General features: G+C 46.9%; 1 protein-coding gene across 3 annotated transcripts in view; it reads left to right on the forward strand.

The window, feature by feature from the left end:
* Positions 1–14,936, forward strand: part of SLC25A12 (solute carrier family 25 member 12) — an 89,502-nt gene that overhangs the window by 21,330 nt on the left and 53,236 nt on the right. For all 3 annotated transcript variants that reach the window (XM_030579237.1, XM_030579236.1, XM_030579238.1), the window contains one exon: positions 12,243–12,358. In XM_030579237.1, coding sequence (XP_030435097.1) covers positions 12,243–12,358 — 116 coding nt within the window. The remainder of the gene's footprint in view (positions 1–12,242; positions 12,359–14,936) is intronic.

Here is a 14,936-nt window from a genome sequence, read left to right on the forward strand (position 1 = left end):
GGCCGGATCTGGCCTGCCAGCCGTTTTAATCCAGCCCTCGAGCTCCTGCTGGGAAGCGGGGTCTGGGGCTTGCCCCACTCCAGCCGGGGAGCAGGGCTGGGGGCTGCACCATGTGGCTCCTGGAAGCAGCTGCATGGCCCCCCTCCAGCGCACCAACAGGGGAGCAGGGTCAGGGGCCACTCCATATGATTCCCGGAAGCAGTGGCATGAGCCCCTTCCAGAGCTCCAGCTGGGGAGCAGAGTCAGGGCTGTGTCACATGGCTCCCGGAAGCAGTGGCACAGCCCCATTCCAGCTCCTACACGTAGGGGCAGCCAGGAGCCTCTGCTCTGCATGCTTCCCCGCCCCAACTGCCGCTCCTGCAGCTCCCATTGGCTGGAGCTGCAGGGGTGGTGCCTGTGGATGGGGCAGTGTGCAGAGCCACCTGGCTGCGCCTCAGTGTAGGAGCCGGAGAAGGGACATGCCGCTGCTTCTGGGTGCCGCTTGAGGCAAGTGCCACCCACAGCCTGCACCCCTGAGCCTCTCCCCATGCCCCAAGCCCTTGCCCCAGCCCTGATCCCCCTCCCACCCTCTGAACCCCTCAGTCCCAGTCCAGAGCACCTTTCTGCACCCCAACCCCCTCATCCCTAGCCCCACCCCAGAGCCCACATCCCCAGCTGGAGCCTGTACCCCTTCAAGCACCCCAACCCCCTGCCCCAGCTCTGATCACCCTCTGAACTCCTTGATCCCAGCCCGGAGCACCCTCCTACAATTGAAACTCCTCATCCGCAGCCACACCCCAGAGCCCCAACCGGAGCCCTCACCGCCCCCGCACCCACTCCCCTACCCCAGCCCAGAGCCCTCACCCGCACCCTGAACTCCTAATTTCTAGCCCCACCCTGGAGCCTGCACCCCAACCAGAGCCCTCATCTCTTCCTGTACCTCAACTCCAATTTTGTGAGCATTCATGGCCTGCCATACAATTTCTATTCCCAGATGTGGCCCTCGGGCCAAAAACTTTGCCCTAGTCTTTAGTATCCATAATTAAACACAGCTTGGAAAAATAGAAAAGATGTCATTCAATTTCTGTAGTATGTGGTCTTTATAATATCTCTTTGCCACCATTCACATACCGATCAAACTACGGAGCACCTCTTGGCAAGAGAGACACCAAACATGTTTTATGTAGGAGGAAAAATATAACCTAATGAAGATAAGATTATACGACACAGAGTTTTTTAATCATTGCTTATCCTTGCTTATAAATTGCTCTCTGAAACTGTTTCACAAAGTGCCCAGTCTTCTAAAATGTATGTTATTTTTTTAACCTACTCTGTTCCAAAGTAGCCTTGCCTGCCTGCTCTTCTCCACTGCTGCATTTAGGTGCCCAGGTTTGGCACTGTATCATAGCAAGAAGCATGGATGTTGTTAAGGTAGAGCCAAGAGGTTAAGAAGCGTCAGAGCAGAGGTCAAAAATACCATCAGAGAGGAGTGGGCATTTGGTAGAGAAGAGATGGAAGGCTGCTATTAAAATAGAATACAATCTGTTCTTCTTCGAGTGATTGCTCACATCCATTCCAGTTAGGTGTGCGCGCCGTGCGTGCACGTTCGTCGGAAACTTTTTACCCTAGCAACTCCAGTGGGCCGGCAGGTCGCCCCCTAGAGTGGCGCCACCATGGCACCTGATATATACCCCTGCCGGCCCACCCGCTCCTCAGTTCCTTCTTACCGCCGTGTCGGTCGTTGGAACTGTGGAGCGCGGCATAGCTGTCCTCCACGTCCATAGCTCTCTTTGTTCTAATGGTTGATAGTTGTAATTAGTAGTTAAGTGTAGTTAGTTATATAGTTAATAGTGTAAATAATATTTGTAGATATTTGTTAGCCGGTTTGGGCCGTAGCCCTTCCCGGCACCCGGCACCGGGCTCATGCCTGGTTCGCCGGGCTTCAAGCAATGTGCGGCCTGTAAGAAGCCGATGCCGACCGGCGACCCTCACGACGCGTGTCTAAAGTGCCTGGGGGAATCGCACAGATCGGACAAGAGCCGCATTTGTAAGGCTTTTAAGCCTAGAACAAAGAAGGAGAGAGACCAGAGACTTAGGACTCTCCTCATGGAAGCGGCACTCGACCCGGCAGCTTTGCAGGCCGTCACCTCGACACCGGCACCGGATCGCACCGGCACCGGAAAGACTCCCTGGCACCAACCTTCCCCGGCACCGGGTGCAGAAGCAAGACCCTCGAAGTCTGCAACTCCATCCAGGCAGACTCGAGTGGAGCGCCCGGCACCGACATCTGCCACGGCGCTACCGGCACCGTCGACTCCGGGCCCAGAGGGTCCATCGAGTCCGGTCCCGCCGAGCTCCCTCATAAGATCTGGGGTTGAGCTATTGGTCCCATCGACGCTGGAGACCTTCGCCTCAGCGCGGGACCTCATTGCCCTGACTGAGTCAACTCAGCCTCCACCCCCGGTACCTCCGGTGCGGGTAGTATCCAGGGGCAAACCTATGATGAGAGCGCCGTCTCGGGACTCATGCTTGCTGTCGAGGTCCCGACACCATGGTCGCTCAAGATCCCGCCGCCGCTCGCAGTCCCGGCACCGCTCCCCTCGGCGGTACCGGTCGTACTCGCGGCACCGATCGGCCTCCAGACGGTCACGATCTGGTTCCAGCCACCGATACCGGCACAGGAACTCTAGGAGCCAGTCCCGCCGTCGATCAGCGCCCCGGTCGACCTCCCGGCACCGAGCTGGTGGCAGGTCCCGGTCCCGGTCGACCTCCCGACACCGCGTCGGTCGCAGGTCCCAGTCCCGATCCCGGCACCAAGTCAGCGGCCGGTACCAGTCCCGATCCCGGCACCGAGTCCAAGACAGACCCCGGTCCCGATCCCGGCACCGGTATGACTCCCGGTACCGGTCCCCGGCACCGAGAACATCTCCGGCGCCAGGACGCAGAGACTCTTACCAGCCGCGGTCGGCCCCTCCATGGCCTTCCAGACAACCGTCGGTGTCATTGCAGGCGGACAGTGTATATGCGCTGGGCACTGACAGACAAGCGGCCCTTTTTCAAGACCCTCCGCAACAGGACCAGGGTCCGCAGCAGTGGGGGTTCTGGACACCCTGGGCATATCACCAAGCCCAGGGCCCCCAACAGCTTCCTCCTAGGCCTGCAACGGCAGAGCACAGGGCGCCGGAGGCGTCGTTGTCTCGCCCCCCTCCCTCCCCGGATGGGGAGGACGGGTCAAAGCAACAAGACCCTGATCTCCCTCCTGAGCCAGAGGCGAGGGCTGAGGCGGACCCCCCGCTCGACACTCTCTTGCCGGGGGTCTCTTCATCGTCTTCTCCTGATGAGGCGGTGGCTGGCACTTCCTCTAATAGCCCTCCTCCGCTAGATCTCAGGGCACATCAGGACCTCCTCAGGCGAGTAGCACAGAATTTGAGCCTGCAAGCTGAGGAGGTCTCTGAGATCGAGGACCCCGTCGTCAGCATCCTCTCCTCCGATGCTCCCACCAGGGTCGCCCTACCCTTTATTCGGACGATCCAGGCCAACGCCAATACAATCGCCGGCCTCCATCCCCCCTACTGCATGGGGCGTCGAAAGGAAGTACATGGCCCCCTCCAAGGGCTATGAGTACCTCCATATTCACCCGACACCATGCTACCTGGTGGTACAGTCTGTGAACGAGAGGGAGCGTCATGGGCAGGAAGCCCAGCCTCCAAATCCAAGGAGGCCAGGTGTATGGACCTCCTCGGCCGCAAGGTTTATTCGGCGGGGGCCCTGCAGCTCAGAGTTTCCAATCAGCAAGCCCTTCTTAGCCGCTACGCCTTTAACTCTTGGGTGGCAGCGGATAAGTTCAAAGAGCTGCTGCCACAGGAGGCGCGCCAAGAATTTGCGGCAATTCTTGACGAGGTAAGAAGGCTGCACGAACCTCGTTGCAGGCCTCCTTGGATGCTGCGGACTCGGCTGCATGTACCCTTGCCTCGGGGGTGACGATGCGCCGCATCTCCTGGCTTCAGGTTTCTGGCCTTCCACCGGAGCTCCAATACACCATCCAGGACCTCCCGTTCGAAGGCCACGGCCTGTTCTCGGAGAAGACAGACCCCAGACTGAAAAGTCTTAAGGACAATCGGGTCGTCATGCGCTCCCTTGGGATGCACACGCCTGGGATGCAACGCAGACCCTTCCGGCCGCAGCAACAGCAGCAGCATCGACCGTACCCCCAGTTCCGCCAGCAGCAGGACCTTAATAGGCGCCACGGCAGAAATGGCAGACGCAGGCCATCGGGCAATCAAGGGGGGCAAAACCAAAGCTCCTCTAAAGCCCCACCTGGACCCAAACCTTCGTTTTGAAGGTGCGCCCGAGGACGTAGTACCAGTATCCCCCATGGATCCTTCCCCCCCGTTTTCCAACCGCCTTTCGTTTTTCCTCCAGGCGTGGTCCCGGATAACATCCGACCGCTGGGTCTTACGCACGGTGCAGACGGGATACCGTCTGCAGTTTGTATCTTTTCCTCCCTCCCGCCCCCCACCCTCGTCCCTCTTCAGGGACCCCTCTCACGAGCAATTCCTCCGACAGGAGGTACAGACGCTCCTCGACAAAGGAGCTATAGAGGCGGTTCCGGAGAACGAGAGAGGCTAAGGGTTTTATTCCCGCTACTTTCTGATCCCCAAGGCCAAGGGAGGCCTCAGGCCTATCCTCGACCTGCGAGAGCTCAACAAATATCTAGTAAAGTTGAAGTTCCGCATGGTATCCCTGGGGACCATTATCCCATCCCTGGATCCTGGAGACTGGTATGCCGCCCTCAACATGCAGGACGCTTATTTTCATATTGCCATATGGCCACACCACAGGCGTTTCCTTCGGTTCGTGGTCGACCGCCATCACTACCAATTTACGGTCCTCCCATTTGGCCTTTCTACGGCTCTGAGGGTATTCACAAAATGCATGGCTGTCGTTGTGGCACATCTTCGGCGCAGTCGCATTCACATGTTCCCTTACCTCGACGATTGGTTAATTCGGGGCATGTCGGAGCTGCAGGTCCGCAGCAACATCCGCAGGATCACCGGCCTGTTTGCTACCTTGGGCCTCATGATCAACGTGGACAAGTCCACCCTGCTCCCCTCGCAGAGGGTGGAGTTCATTGGGGCCGTCCTGGACTCCACCGTGGCCAGGGCCCTTCTGCCGTTGCCCAGGTTCCAGTCGTTGTCGGCGATCGTTCAGCGCTTGCTGGCAGCCCCCCTGACATCGATACGGACATGCCTAACCCTGTTAGGCCATATGGCAGCCTGCACATTTGTGACCGGGTATGCACGGCTCCGCGTGAGGCCCCTCCAGTCTTGGCTCATCGCACATTACCGGCCGGCAAGGCAGTCACTAGACATGCTGATCACAATCCCCCAGGGGGTGTTGGATTCTCTCAGTTGGTGGCTAGACCAGTCCGTCGTGTGTGCGGGGCTCCCATTCCACCCACCCCAGCCCTCGGTGTCCCTAACGACGGATGCCTCAGATCTCGGCTGGGGGGCCCACCTGGGAACCCTGAGGACACAGGGCCTGTGGTCCCCACAGGAGGTGGAGCTACATATCAACATGCGGGAGTTGAGAGCGGTCCGCCTTGCTTGTCAAACGTTCTGTCACCAGCTTCGGGGTCGTTGTGTCGTGGTATTTACCGACAACACGACGACCCTGTACTATATCAACAAGCAGGGTGGCACCAGATCCTCTCCCCTATGTCACGAGGCGATGCGACTCTGGGACTTTTGTATAGCCCACTCCATTCACCTCACGGCTTCCTTCCTTCCCGGAGTACGGAACACGCTGGCGGACCGCCTGAGCAGATCCTTCCTCGCGCACGAGTGGTCCTTCCGCCCGGACGTCGCCCTCTCGATTTTCCGGAGGTGGGGTTGTCCCCGCGTGGACCTCTTCGCGTCTAGGGGGAACAGGAAATGCCAGGCGTTCTGCTCCTTTCAGGGCTGGGAACCCGGGTCTATAGCGGACGCCTTCCTTATTCCGTGGACGACCGACTTGTTCTACGCGTTCCCCCCGTTCCCGCTGGTCCACAAGGTCCTTCTGAAGGTGCGCAGGGACAGGGCCCGCGTGATCATGGTAGCCCCGGCGTGGCCCAGGCAACATTGGTACCCCATGTTGCTGGACCTGGCCATAGCCGACCCAGTTCCCCTGCCCCTTCACCCGGACCTGATCACCCAGGACCATGGAACTCTCTGTCACCCGGACCTCCAATCGCTGCACCTAGCAGCGTGACTCCTGCATGGCTGACCAGTTCCGAGCTGCGCTGCTCCACCCCGGTACGTGAGGTACTCTTGGGCAGCAGGAAGCCTTCCACTAGAGCGATGTACTCGGCCAAGTGGAAGCGTTTCTCCTGTTGGTGCGTGGAGAAGGGTCTCCTCCCGATGGAAGTTTCAGTGGCCAATATTTTGGACTATATTTGGTCCCTTAAGCAACAGGGCCTGGCGATATCGTCCCTGCGGGTCCACTTGGCGGCTATCTCCACCTTTCACCCGGGTGGGGATGGCCGCTCCGTTTTCTCTCACCCGACGGTGACTAGATTCCTTAAGGGGCTGGAACGTCTATACCCTAACGTCCGACCCCCTGCCCCTACCTGGGATCTTAACCTGGTGTTGTCTCGGCTCATGGGGCCCCCCTTTGAACCGTTAGCTACTTGCTCCCTGCTCTGTCTTTCTTGGAAGACTGCCTTTTTAGTAGCTATTACCTCAGCTAGACGGGTGTCGGAACTCCGGGCTCTCACGATAGATCCCCCGTATACAGTCTTCCATAAAGATAAGGTGCAGCTGAGACCGCACCCTGCCTTTCTCCCCAAGGTGGTCTCAGCCTTTCACGTCAACCAGGAGATCTTCCTCCCAGTTTTTTTCCCGAAACCTCATTCTTCACGCAGGGAGCAACAACTCCACTCGCTTGATGTCCGTCGGGCTCTCGCGTTTTATGTGGAGAGGACCAAACCGTTCCGCAAATCCCCTCAACTTTTCGTGGCAGTAGCGGACCGCATTAAGGGACTTCCCATTTCCTCGCAGAGGTTATCCTCGTGGGTAACGTCCTGTATTAGGACCTGCTATGACTTGGCTCACATTCCTACGGGCCGTGTGACTGCGCACTCTACCAGGGCGCAGGCATCGTCGCTGGCTTTCCTCGCCCATGTGCCCATCCAGGAAATCTGTCGGGCAGCGACCTGGTCATGGGTCCACATCTTTGCTTCCCACTACGCCCTGGTCCAGCAGTCCAGAGAGGACGCGGCCTTCGGATCTGCAGTGCTCCATGCCGCTACTTCTCACTCCGACCCCACCGCCTAGGTATGGCTTGGGATTCACCTAACTGGAATGGATGTGAGCAATCACTCGAAGAAGAAAAGACGGTTACTCACCTTTGTAACTGTTGTTCTTCGAGATGTGTTGCTCACGTCCATTCCACACCCGCCCTCCTTCCCCACTGTCGGAGTAGCCGGCAAGAAGGAACTGAGGAGCGGGTGGGCCGGCAGGGGTATATATCAGGTGCCATGGCGGCGCCACTCTAGGGGGCGACCTGCCGGCCCACTGGAGTTGCTAGGGTAAAAAGTTTCCGACGAACGTGCACGCACGGCGCGCACACCTAACTGGAATGGATGTGAGCAACACATCTCGAAGAACAACAGTTACAAAGGTGAGTAACCGTCTTTTTTTTATAGATAAGTTTCATTTATTTGAAATTGAAAACCTCTTATTTTTCTTGGTTCTGTAAGTGTAAATCTGACCCTGGATAGTACTTAGATGTTTTTTGTTTTCCTTTATTGTAGTATTTTAGAATATTTTATTTTATATTGCAAGGACCCTGATCAAAAAGGGTTGGCATCTGCAGTTGATGAATAAAATTATCGTTCTATGAAATGCATATAATTTGTGTTAAATAGCGAAGATAGAATTTATTCTTTTTTCTATAGTTACATAATGTTTGTTAAATAAGTTTGCAGCATTTCTCCTTGGACTTTTAGGAGGTATTTGATAACCCAAAGAAGTTACATTACTGTCTCTAACATATGGATGTAATGGGATGTATCACCAGCAACATAGCTGAGGATACATATCTTTTTGAAATCATGATCAGTAAACAAGCAAATCTGTAATATTTTGCTTTCTCCCACAGCTGTTGGGCATCTTTTAGAAGTGTGTTTATTTGAAGAGTGGTTTTATAAAAGGATCTTATGTACAGTTAGGAATCAAGAGTATCTTTCACTTCTTATAGCAGACTGAGATTGAAAAATTGCTGGTTTTCTGCCACTTTCTGTTTTGTGTGTAGCTTAAAATAATCTTGCTTGCATAAAACTAATCTTTTTTCAAATTTACTTGTAGTTATTTTAACATTCTTTTTGGATGCTTTCTTTAATAATTCTTCTCTTCCACTCAAAATAAAAGCAATTAATATTGTGTGCTTGAGATTCTTAGTTGAAAAGGTCAAGAAAAGTGTTTCTTTTCTCTTCTTGTTGCCATCATCCAAAATTGGTGGGAGATAGGAACTCAGAGTTGGATTTATTTAGGAGTCCTAGGTTCAGATCCTAAAAGAGTCACAAATGAAAATACATTTGGTTTTGTCCCAGTTTATTGTTCTGATTCAGATGAAGAATACTGTTTCTTCTGATCAGTAGTCTCAGTTCAGGAAAACACATAACTAAAATAGGATTTTTGGCTAAGATTAAGTTGCATTTTCAGAATTATATGAAACAATTCACACAGCAACAGACTGCTGCATGGTTAGTGCCAGAGTGTTATTTCCTCACAGTTAAAAACACAAAATTCATCTAGAAATGAATGTGATTAGGGAACAGAAAAAATAAGGATATGATTAAATATCATATTTGCTTGTGAGAGACGTCTGAAATAGTAATTTGGTGTTATTTATAACTTTTTTGTTCAAAAGTAGAAGTTATTAGCAAAATAGGATGGTGTGAATTGCAACTTAAATGTGAAGTTTTAGTTGTACAATTAAAAATAAAATGACTTTATGCATTATATGCAAATAACTGATGATGTGATGGGGAACTATTATTGTGTGATCTGGAATACAAAATATTTGGACACTCAGTTGTCTGAAACTGCTCCTTCCAGAATCTTCAGATCTATATTTATCTGTAGTCAGGATTTTTTCATGTGAAAGATTTATTCTGTCTGTATGTGATGACAACATCAGGTTTATCCCTGAATTTTTTTTCCAGAAGCATATTCTTTTATAGCCTTCATCGTGAGTCTTAGCATCTTATACCAAATTTTAGTCTTTGATAACTGTATTATTTCTACAGGTAGTTACATGTATAACATTATTAATTACTTTAGTCTGCAACCAAATTGTAATAATACATTACGCTTTTCTGAGGATCTAAAATTGCTTTACAGTGTTTAAGTAAGCATTAATGTCCCTTTTGTGTACAGTTCACACAGAGAGCTAAAGCGACTATCCAAAGTCACACTGCAGATCATTGACAAAACCTGGGAGTTGAACCAAGGTCTTCTGAATAACCATTAACTAGTCTACCCCTAAAAATTAAGTTCTCAGATTTTAAGTAACTCAAGAAAGATTAACAATCCTTGAAAAAATGGTCAAGAATGACCAAAGTTTATGACAGTTCTGGAAAAAGATGGAGTATTTGAGGACCAGTTTTCTTTAGGTACATCTTAGAAAGGTTTTTTAAAAAATAGTTGTTCTGTCCTTTAGTTTGATACATTTGTCATTTTTCTGGGATTGAACTCACCAGCAGCAGTGTTTGAGATTTCTTGATAGAGGGCTTCTTTTGAAACCTCCTAGTTGTTGGTGCTCTCCCACAGTCCAGAACTGACGATCTTCAGGACACAATGCAAGTTGTGTATATTTGGTTTAGTTTCTTGTTTACTTTATCCCACAGTTTGGCTATCAACCTGTTTAAAAGATGTTGTTTCTCAGGGGCTAAAACCTAATTTGCCTATCTTTAATCTGTAGTAAACTGTGTGTTGTATAAGACTGAATGGTAGTCTAGCCTTTGGATGGATGTAATTATGTTGGTAATTGCATAGTTCTTGCTCCCATTCTAATTTTTCTTGGTTAAAATCTGATAAATAGAACCAGGGTCCTTAGATTTCAACTCTTCCAAAATCATCACCTTGTGGAAAAAACTCATTTTTGTAAATTATTAGACTGGTGGTCTATGATAGATATGTCAAAGTTGAGATTTTTCCTGTGTTTAGTGGCCCATAATGTGGGTATCATATTTCTAGTTTCTAATTCAATGGTGTCATGGTATAATCCCCACTCTGAACCTTAGCGTCCAAAAGATGGGGTACCAGCATGAATTCCTCTAAGCTCAATTACCAGCTTAGTACTTGTAGCGCTGCCACCAACCAGGAATTCCAGTGCTTGGTACACTCTGGTCCCCCCAGAACCTTGCCTGGGGACCCCCAAGACCCAGACCCTCTGGATCTTAACACAAGGAAAGTAAACCCTTTCCCTCACCGTTGCCTCTCCCAGGCTTCCCCTCCCTGGGTTACCCTGGAAGATCACTGTGATTCAAACTCCTTGAATCTTAAAACAGAGAGGAAAATCCACCTTCCCCCCTTCTTCTCTCTCCCCCCTCCCAGACTCTCCCTGAGAGAGAGAGTAATCCTAACACAGAGAGAAAATTAACCTTTCTCTCTCCCTTCCCTCCTTTCTCCCCACCAATTCCCTGGTGGATCCAGACCCAGTCCCCTGGGGTCTCACCAGAAAAAAAACCAATCAGGTTCTTAAACAAGAAAAGCTTTTAATTAAAGAAAGAAAAAACAGTAAAAATTATCTTTGTAAATTTAAGATGGAATATGTTACAGAGTCTTTCAGCTATAGACACTGGGAATACCCTCCCAGCCTAAGTATACAAGTACAAAGTAAAATCCTTTCACAAAATACAAATTTGAACTCCTTCCAGCCAAATACACATTTGCAAATAAAGAAAACAAACATAAGCCTAACTCGCCTTATCACCTAGTACTTACTATTTTGAATCTATAAGAACCTGTATTAGGGAGATTGGAGAGAAACCTGGTTGCACGTCTGGTCACTCTCAGAACCCAGAGAGAACAACCACCAAAAACTAACAGCACACACAAAAAACTTCCCTCCCTCAAGATTTGAAAGTATCCTGTCCCCTGATTGGTCCTCTGGTCAGGTGACAGCCAGGCTCACTGATCTTGTTAACCCTTTACAGGCAAAAGAGATATGAAGTACTTCTGTTCTATTAACTCTTACTTATCTGTTTATGACAAATGGGAATATGGAAACTAAGAGATCTTGTTATAAGGATCTGTATTTTGGTTAGTATATATATAAGGGCCAGATAAACTAGTGGCTACCATGGCCTAATTCATTAAACTGTTTCATAAAATATGCATCTGTTCAATTGAGGTCTTCATACATGAAAAGTCCCTTTGCAAAATAACTGCTATGCTTAATTCACTGAGTTCATCCTTTAGCATTGAGAGTACTGGAAGGCTATATTTTGTAAATTGAGATCAATAAATATTTTTTTGAGAATTCTTACCTTGACAATCTGCAGAAATGTTATGCATGTTACTTTATTGCTTTAGATGCAGTTCATTTTTGTGGTTTAAACTTATTTTGGAGATTACAATGAAATAAAAAAATCTAACTGATGTTAAAATAAAGTAGATAAAGAAATTAATGATTGAATGTGAATAAAATGGGCTTTGTGCTATACTGCAACTATTTTTTCTAGACACATGCTAATCTGAAAATCAGAACTGTTCTAGTTATACACGTTTTGCTTGCTTAATTTGAAAAGTAGTGTATTATTTCAGTGTTCTTAAAGGAATTCCAAGGTGTGTTCATATTCTGCATTTTGTGAGGAAAATCTCATTTTTATCTGTATGTTAGTTCATAAAAAATCCAACTTTTTCTAGTACAGCATGTGGCAACCCTCCAAATTTCATTTCAGCAGAAATGCTTTGTTACTTGACACTTTGTAAGTTCAAGTAGAACAGCACTTGAAAAATAATTATGAAGTATTAAATACTAGGTTCGTACTGAGACTTCTGTTCACAGATCTGAATGCAATTGGAAATTGAGTCACAGGGGTTGTGACTTCCCTAAGGCCACACAGCATATTTCTTCCCATTTTTAACATAGAATCAGGTTTCTTGACACCTGTTCTTAATCTCTGGATTGTGAAGCCTTCTAAATTATCAAACCCCAACCTTCATGGCCCTTGTGAATATGTTTTAGAGCCTTTAACTTCTGTTTTTCCTTTGTAGGTTGATCTCCTATCAAGAGTTTTTGGCATTTGAGTCAGTTTTGTGTACTCCGGATGCAATGTTCATTGTTGCTTTTCAGTTGTTTGACAAGAGTGGCAATGGAGAAGTGACATTTGGTAAGAATACTCACAGAAAGCACTTTAACAGATTAAGGTCAATAGTATAGATAGCAAGAATTGCCAAGACTCCCTGGAAATCTAATTGGAAATGCATATTGTTCAGCAAATACAGTACTGATTTCCTAAAAGGGTATCTATAGATAACATTGTTTTCATTTTTTCAAAGTGTTGGTTAGAACACAAGTGTAAGAAATCCAAAAATGTAATTACTATATTTTGTTGAATCATTGACTCTTACACATTCCTAAAATAGGTGGTGCAAAACTTGCTTGTGCAGGACTATCCTGAAACACAGTGAACTATAGATACTAATGCCTTCATTCCTGAAGGGATTTATGTAAGAAGTTCAGGATCTCCATGTACCACCTTTGGAGAACTGTTACTACATTTATTGAGAAGATAATAGGGGCTGGAGGTAGAAATGAAGATGTTCTAATTCATGTTCTGGAAATCCCAATTCAATTTTCCTGTTTTAGGGACAAATTCTGTTCTATCTGATATGGGTACAACTCCTGAGTTGAAGCCATGTAAATATGAGTGGAATTTGGCTTTTAGACTTTTATTGTTCCAGTCTAATTTTTATCATTGTTTAAGAACTGAACTGAACAGGGCTCTGTAGATGAAAGATTTTAATTTAATCATGTTACTGAACAGATAAAGGCTTACTGATTATAATAGATTGTAGATTTGTAATTTAATGTTAAGTTAAAATGTATATTTAGATTAGAAAATATTTAATGCTGAGAATTTTAATAAATGGAGTGAGAAATGTTAATTTTATCCAAAAGAATAAAGCTTTCAATAAAGGTAATGCAATTTATGCTTGGATTTGTAGCCACTTACTGTCTGTATCAGCAATTTCTGAACATTTTTGCACCAATTTTTGAGGTGGTGATGAAACTCAAATCATGCATTATACTTTTTTTGTCAGAAAAAGGTTCTATGGTATTACTTGAATCATTACTTTTATAAAGTGACTTGATTTAACAAACAGGGCAAAATATTAAGCACTCAGGGTCCGCCACATCCTAAAGAGAAATAGTATGTAAGAACTTTGTAAAAAGAAACAGTAAATTCAAGTACTAGCTAGCAGTCAAACTGTGACAAAGCAATCCATTAAATTAATTGTCGCCAAAAAAGTGATGATGCCCCGATTTCTCTCAAACATACAGTAGCATAGTCAAGTTGAAACTGTTGGTTCCAAAAATGAGTTAAAAGTAATTTCACAGAGTACATGTGCCCCTGTGTCCCTCTCTGCCAATTTTGGTGGTTTTATGATCAGAGCTTCCTACTGTTAAATTGTGTTTTCCCTCTTCTGTTGCTGTATTAAAGGATCACAAAACAAGGGAAACTGACTAGATACAGAGTGTTGTCAGATGCACAAGGTAATGTGTAAAAATAGATACAAATGGTCTTCTCACAATTATTATAACGCTAGTTGTAAAAATACAACTAAAACCAACCTTTCAGATAGAGTTGTGATTTTTAAGTTGATATTCCTTTTAATAGCAAAGTGCTGTAGGGAAGTTTTGTACTACTGCCCCTAGTTCATTACTTTTACAAAATATACCATAGTGCAATTACTAGTATATTTTATAGTTAGTGGTATACTGTGAAATTTATTAATTCTTTATAATATGTGTTTTGTGGTGTAGTACCCCTGATTTTCTTTTGTTGCCTGCTTGGCAGTTTCCCTTGGCAATTTTCCGATGTGTAAAATGGCATACTTACTCATAATAACCCTGTGAAGATGTTTGCTTAGAGTATGGGGGAAATATAAAGCACTATATAATTTCATATGAAATACTCACATTTGCTAATCAGCAGTTGGTCTCAGATCACTTTTGTGAATTAAGGAGATGCTTCTGTATTGATTTATTTCTGGGCTCCCACTCCCCTCCCATCACATATGTATCAGATAGTAGTTTAGCTTCATATGAGTGCAGGAGACAATTTAAGTTATGTCAAATTAGGAAACTCTCCAAAGACCTCATGAGATGAGATCATGGTGAAGTGTGATATTTCCATTTTGGCTCTTTGCTTCAAAGAATCTTACAAGACATTTACTCCTTGTGGGGTGAAGGGAGGAAGTCAGCTTCGGTTTGTAATTTTTGACCTTAGCCAATCAGAAGTGAGAATAAACAAAGCTATTACCCATTGCTTGACCTAAAATACACACACTTAATTGTGGCATATTGTTTATATTAATCTGTATAGTGTACAAGGTTCTATGCATGTGTATCATGTCCCATATGTATAAATATTTAAAATGTAGAGAATTATTAGAAATTATACTGAAATGGAATGGAGCTAGTCAACTAGAGCACACGATTGGTAGATAGTTGTAGAACTGGAACTGCGGTTACATTTCAACAACACAATAGGTAGATTCCTTCACTCTGGTTTTTTTTCTTGCCCTTAGGCTTAACCCTGCATATATACCCATGACAAATGTGGTAATCTCGGCATCTTGCTGTTTTTCTTGCCCTCTGTCTGTCACTCTTCTACTCTTGCTAGCTCTTGATAAAAACCTTTGTGCTCTACTCCCAATGAGTAACTTGTTTGTTAAATTATG

The sequence above is a fragment of the Gopherus evgoodei genome, chromosome 11 (assembly GCF_007399415.2).
Source record: "Gopherus evgoodei ecotype Sinaloan lineage chromosome 11, rGopEvg1_v1.p, whole genome shotgun sequence".
Taxonomy (NCBI): Eukaryota; Metazoa; Chordata; order Testudines; family Testudinidae; genus Gopherus; species Gopherus evgoodei.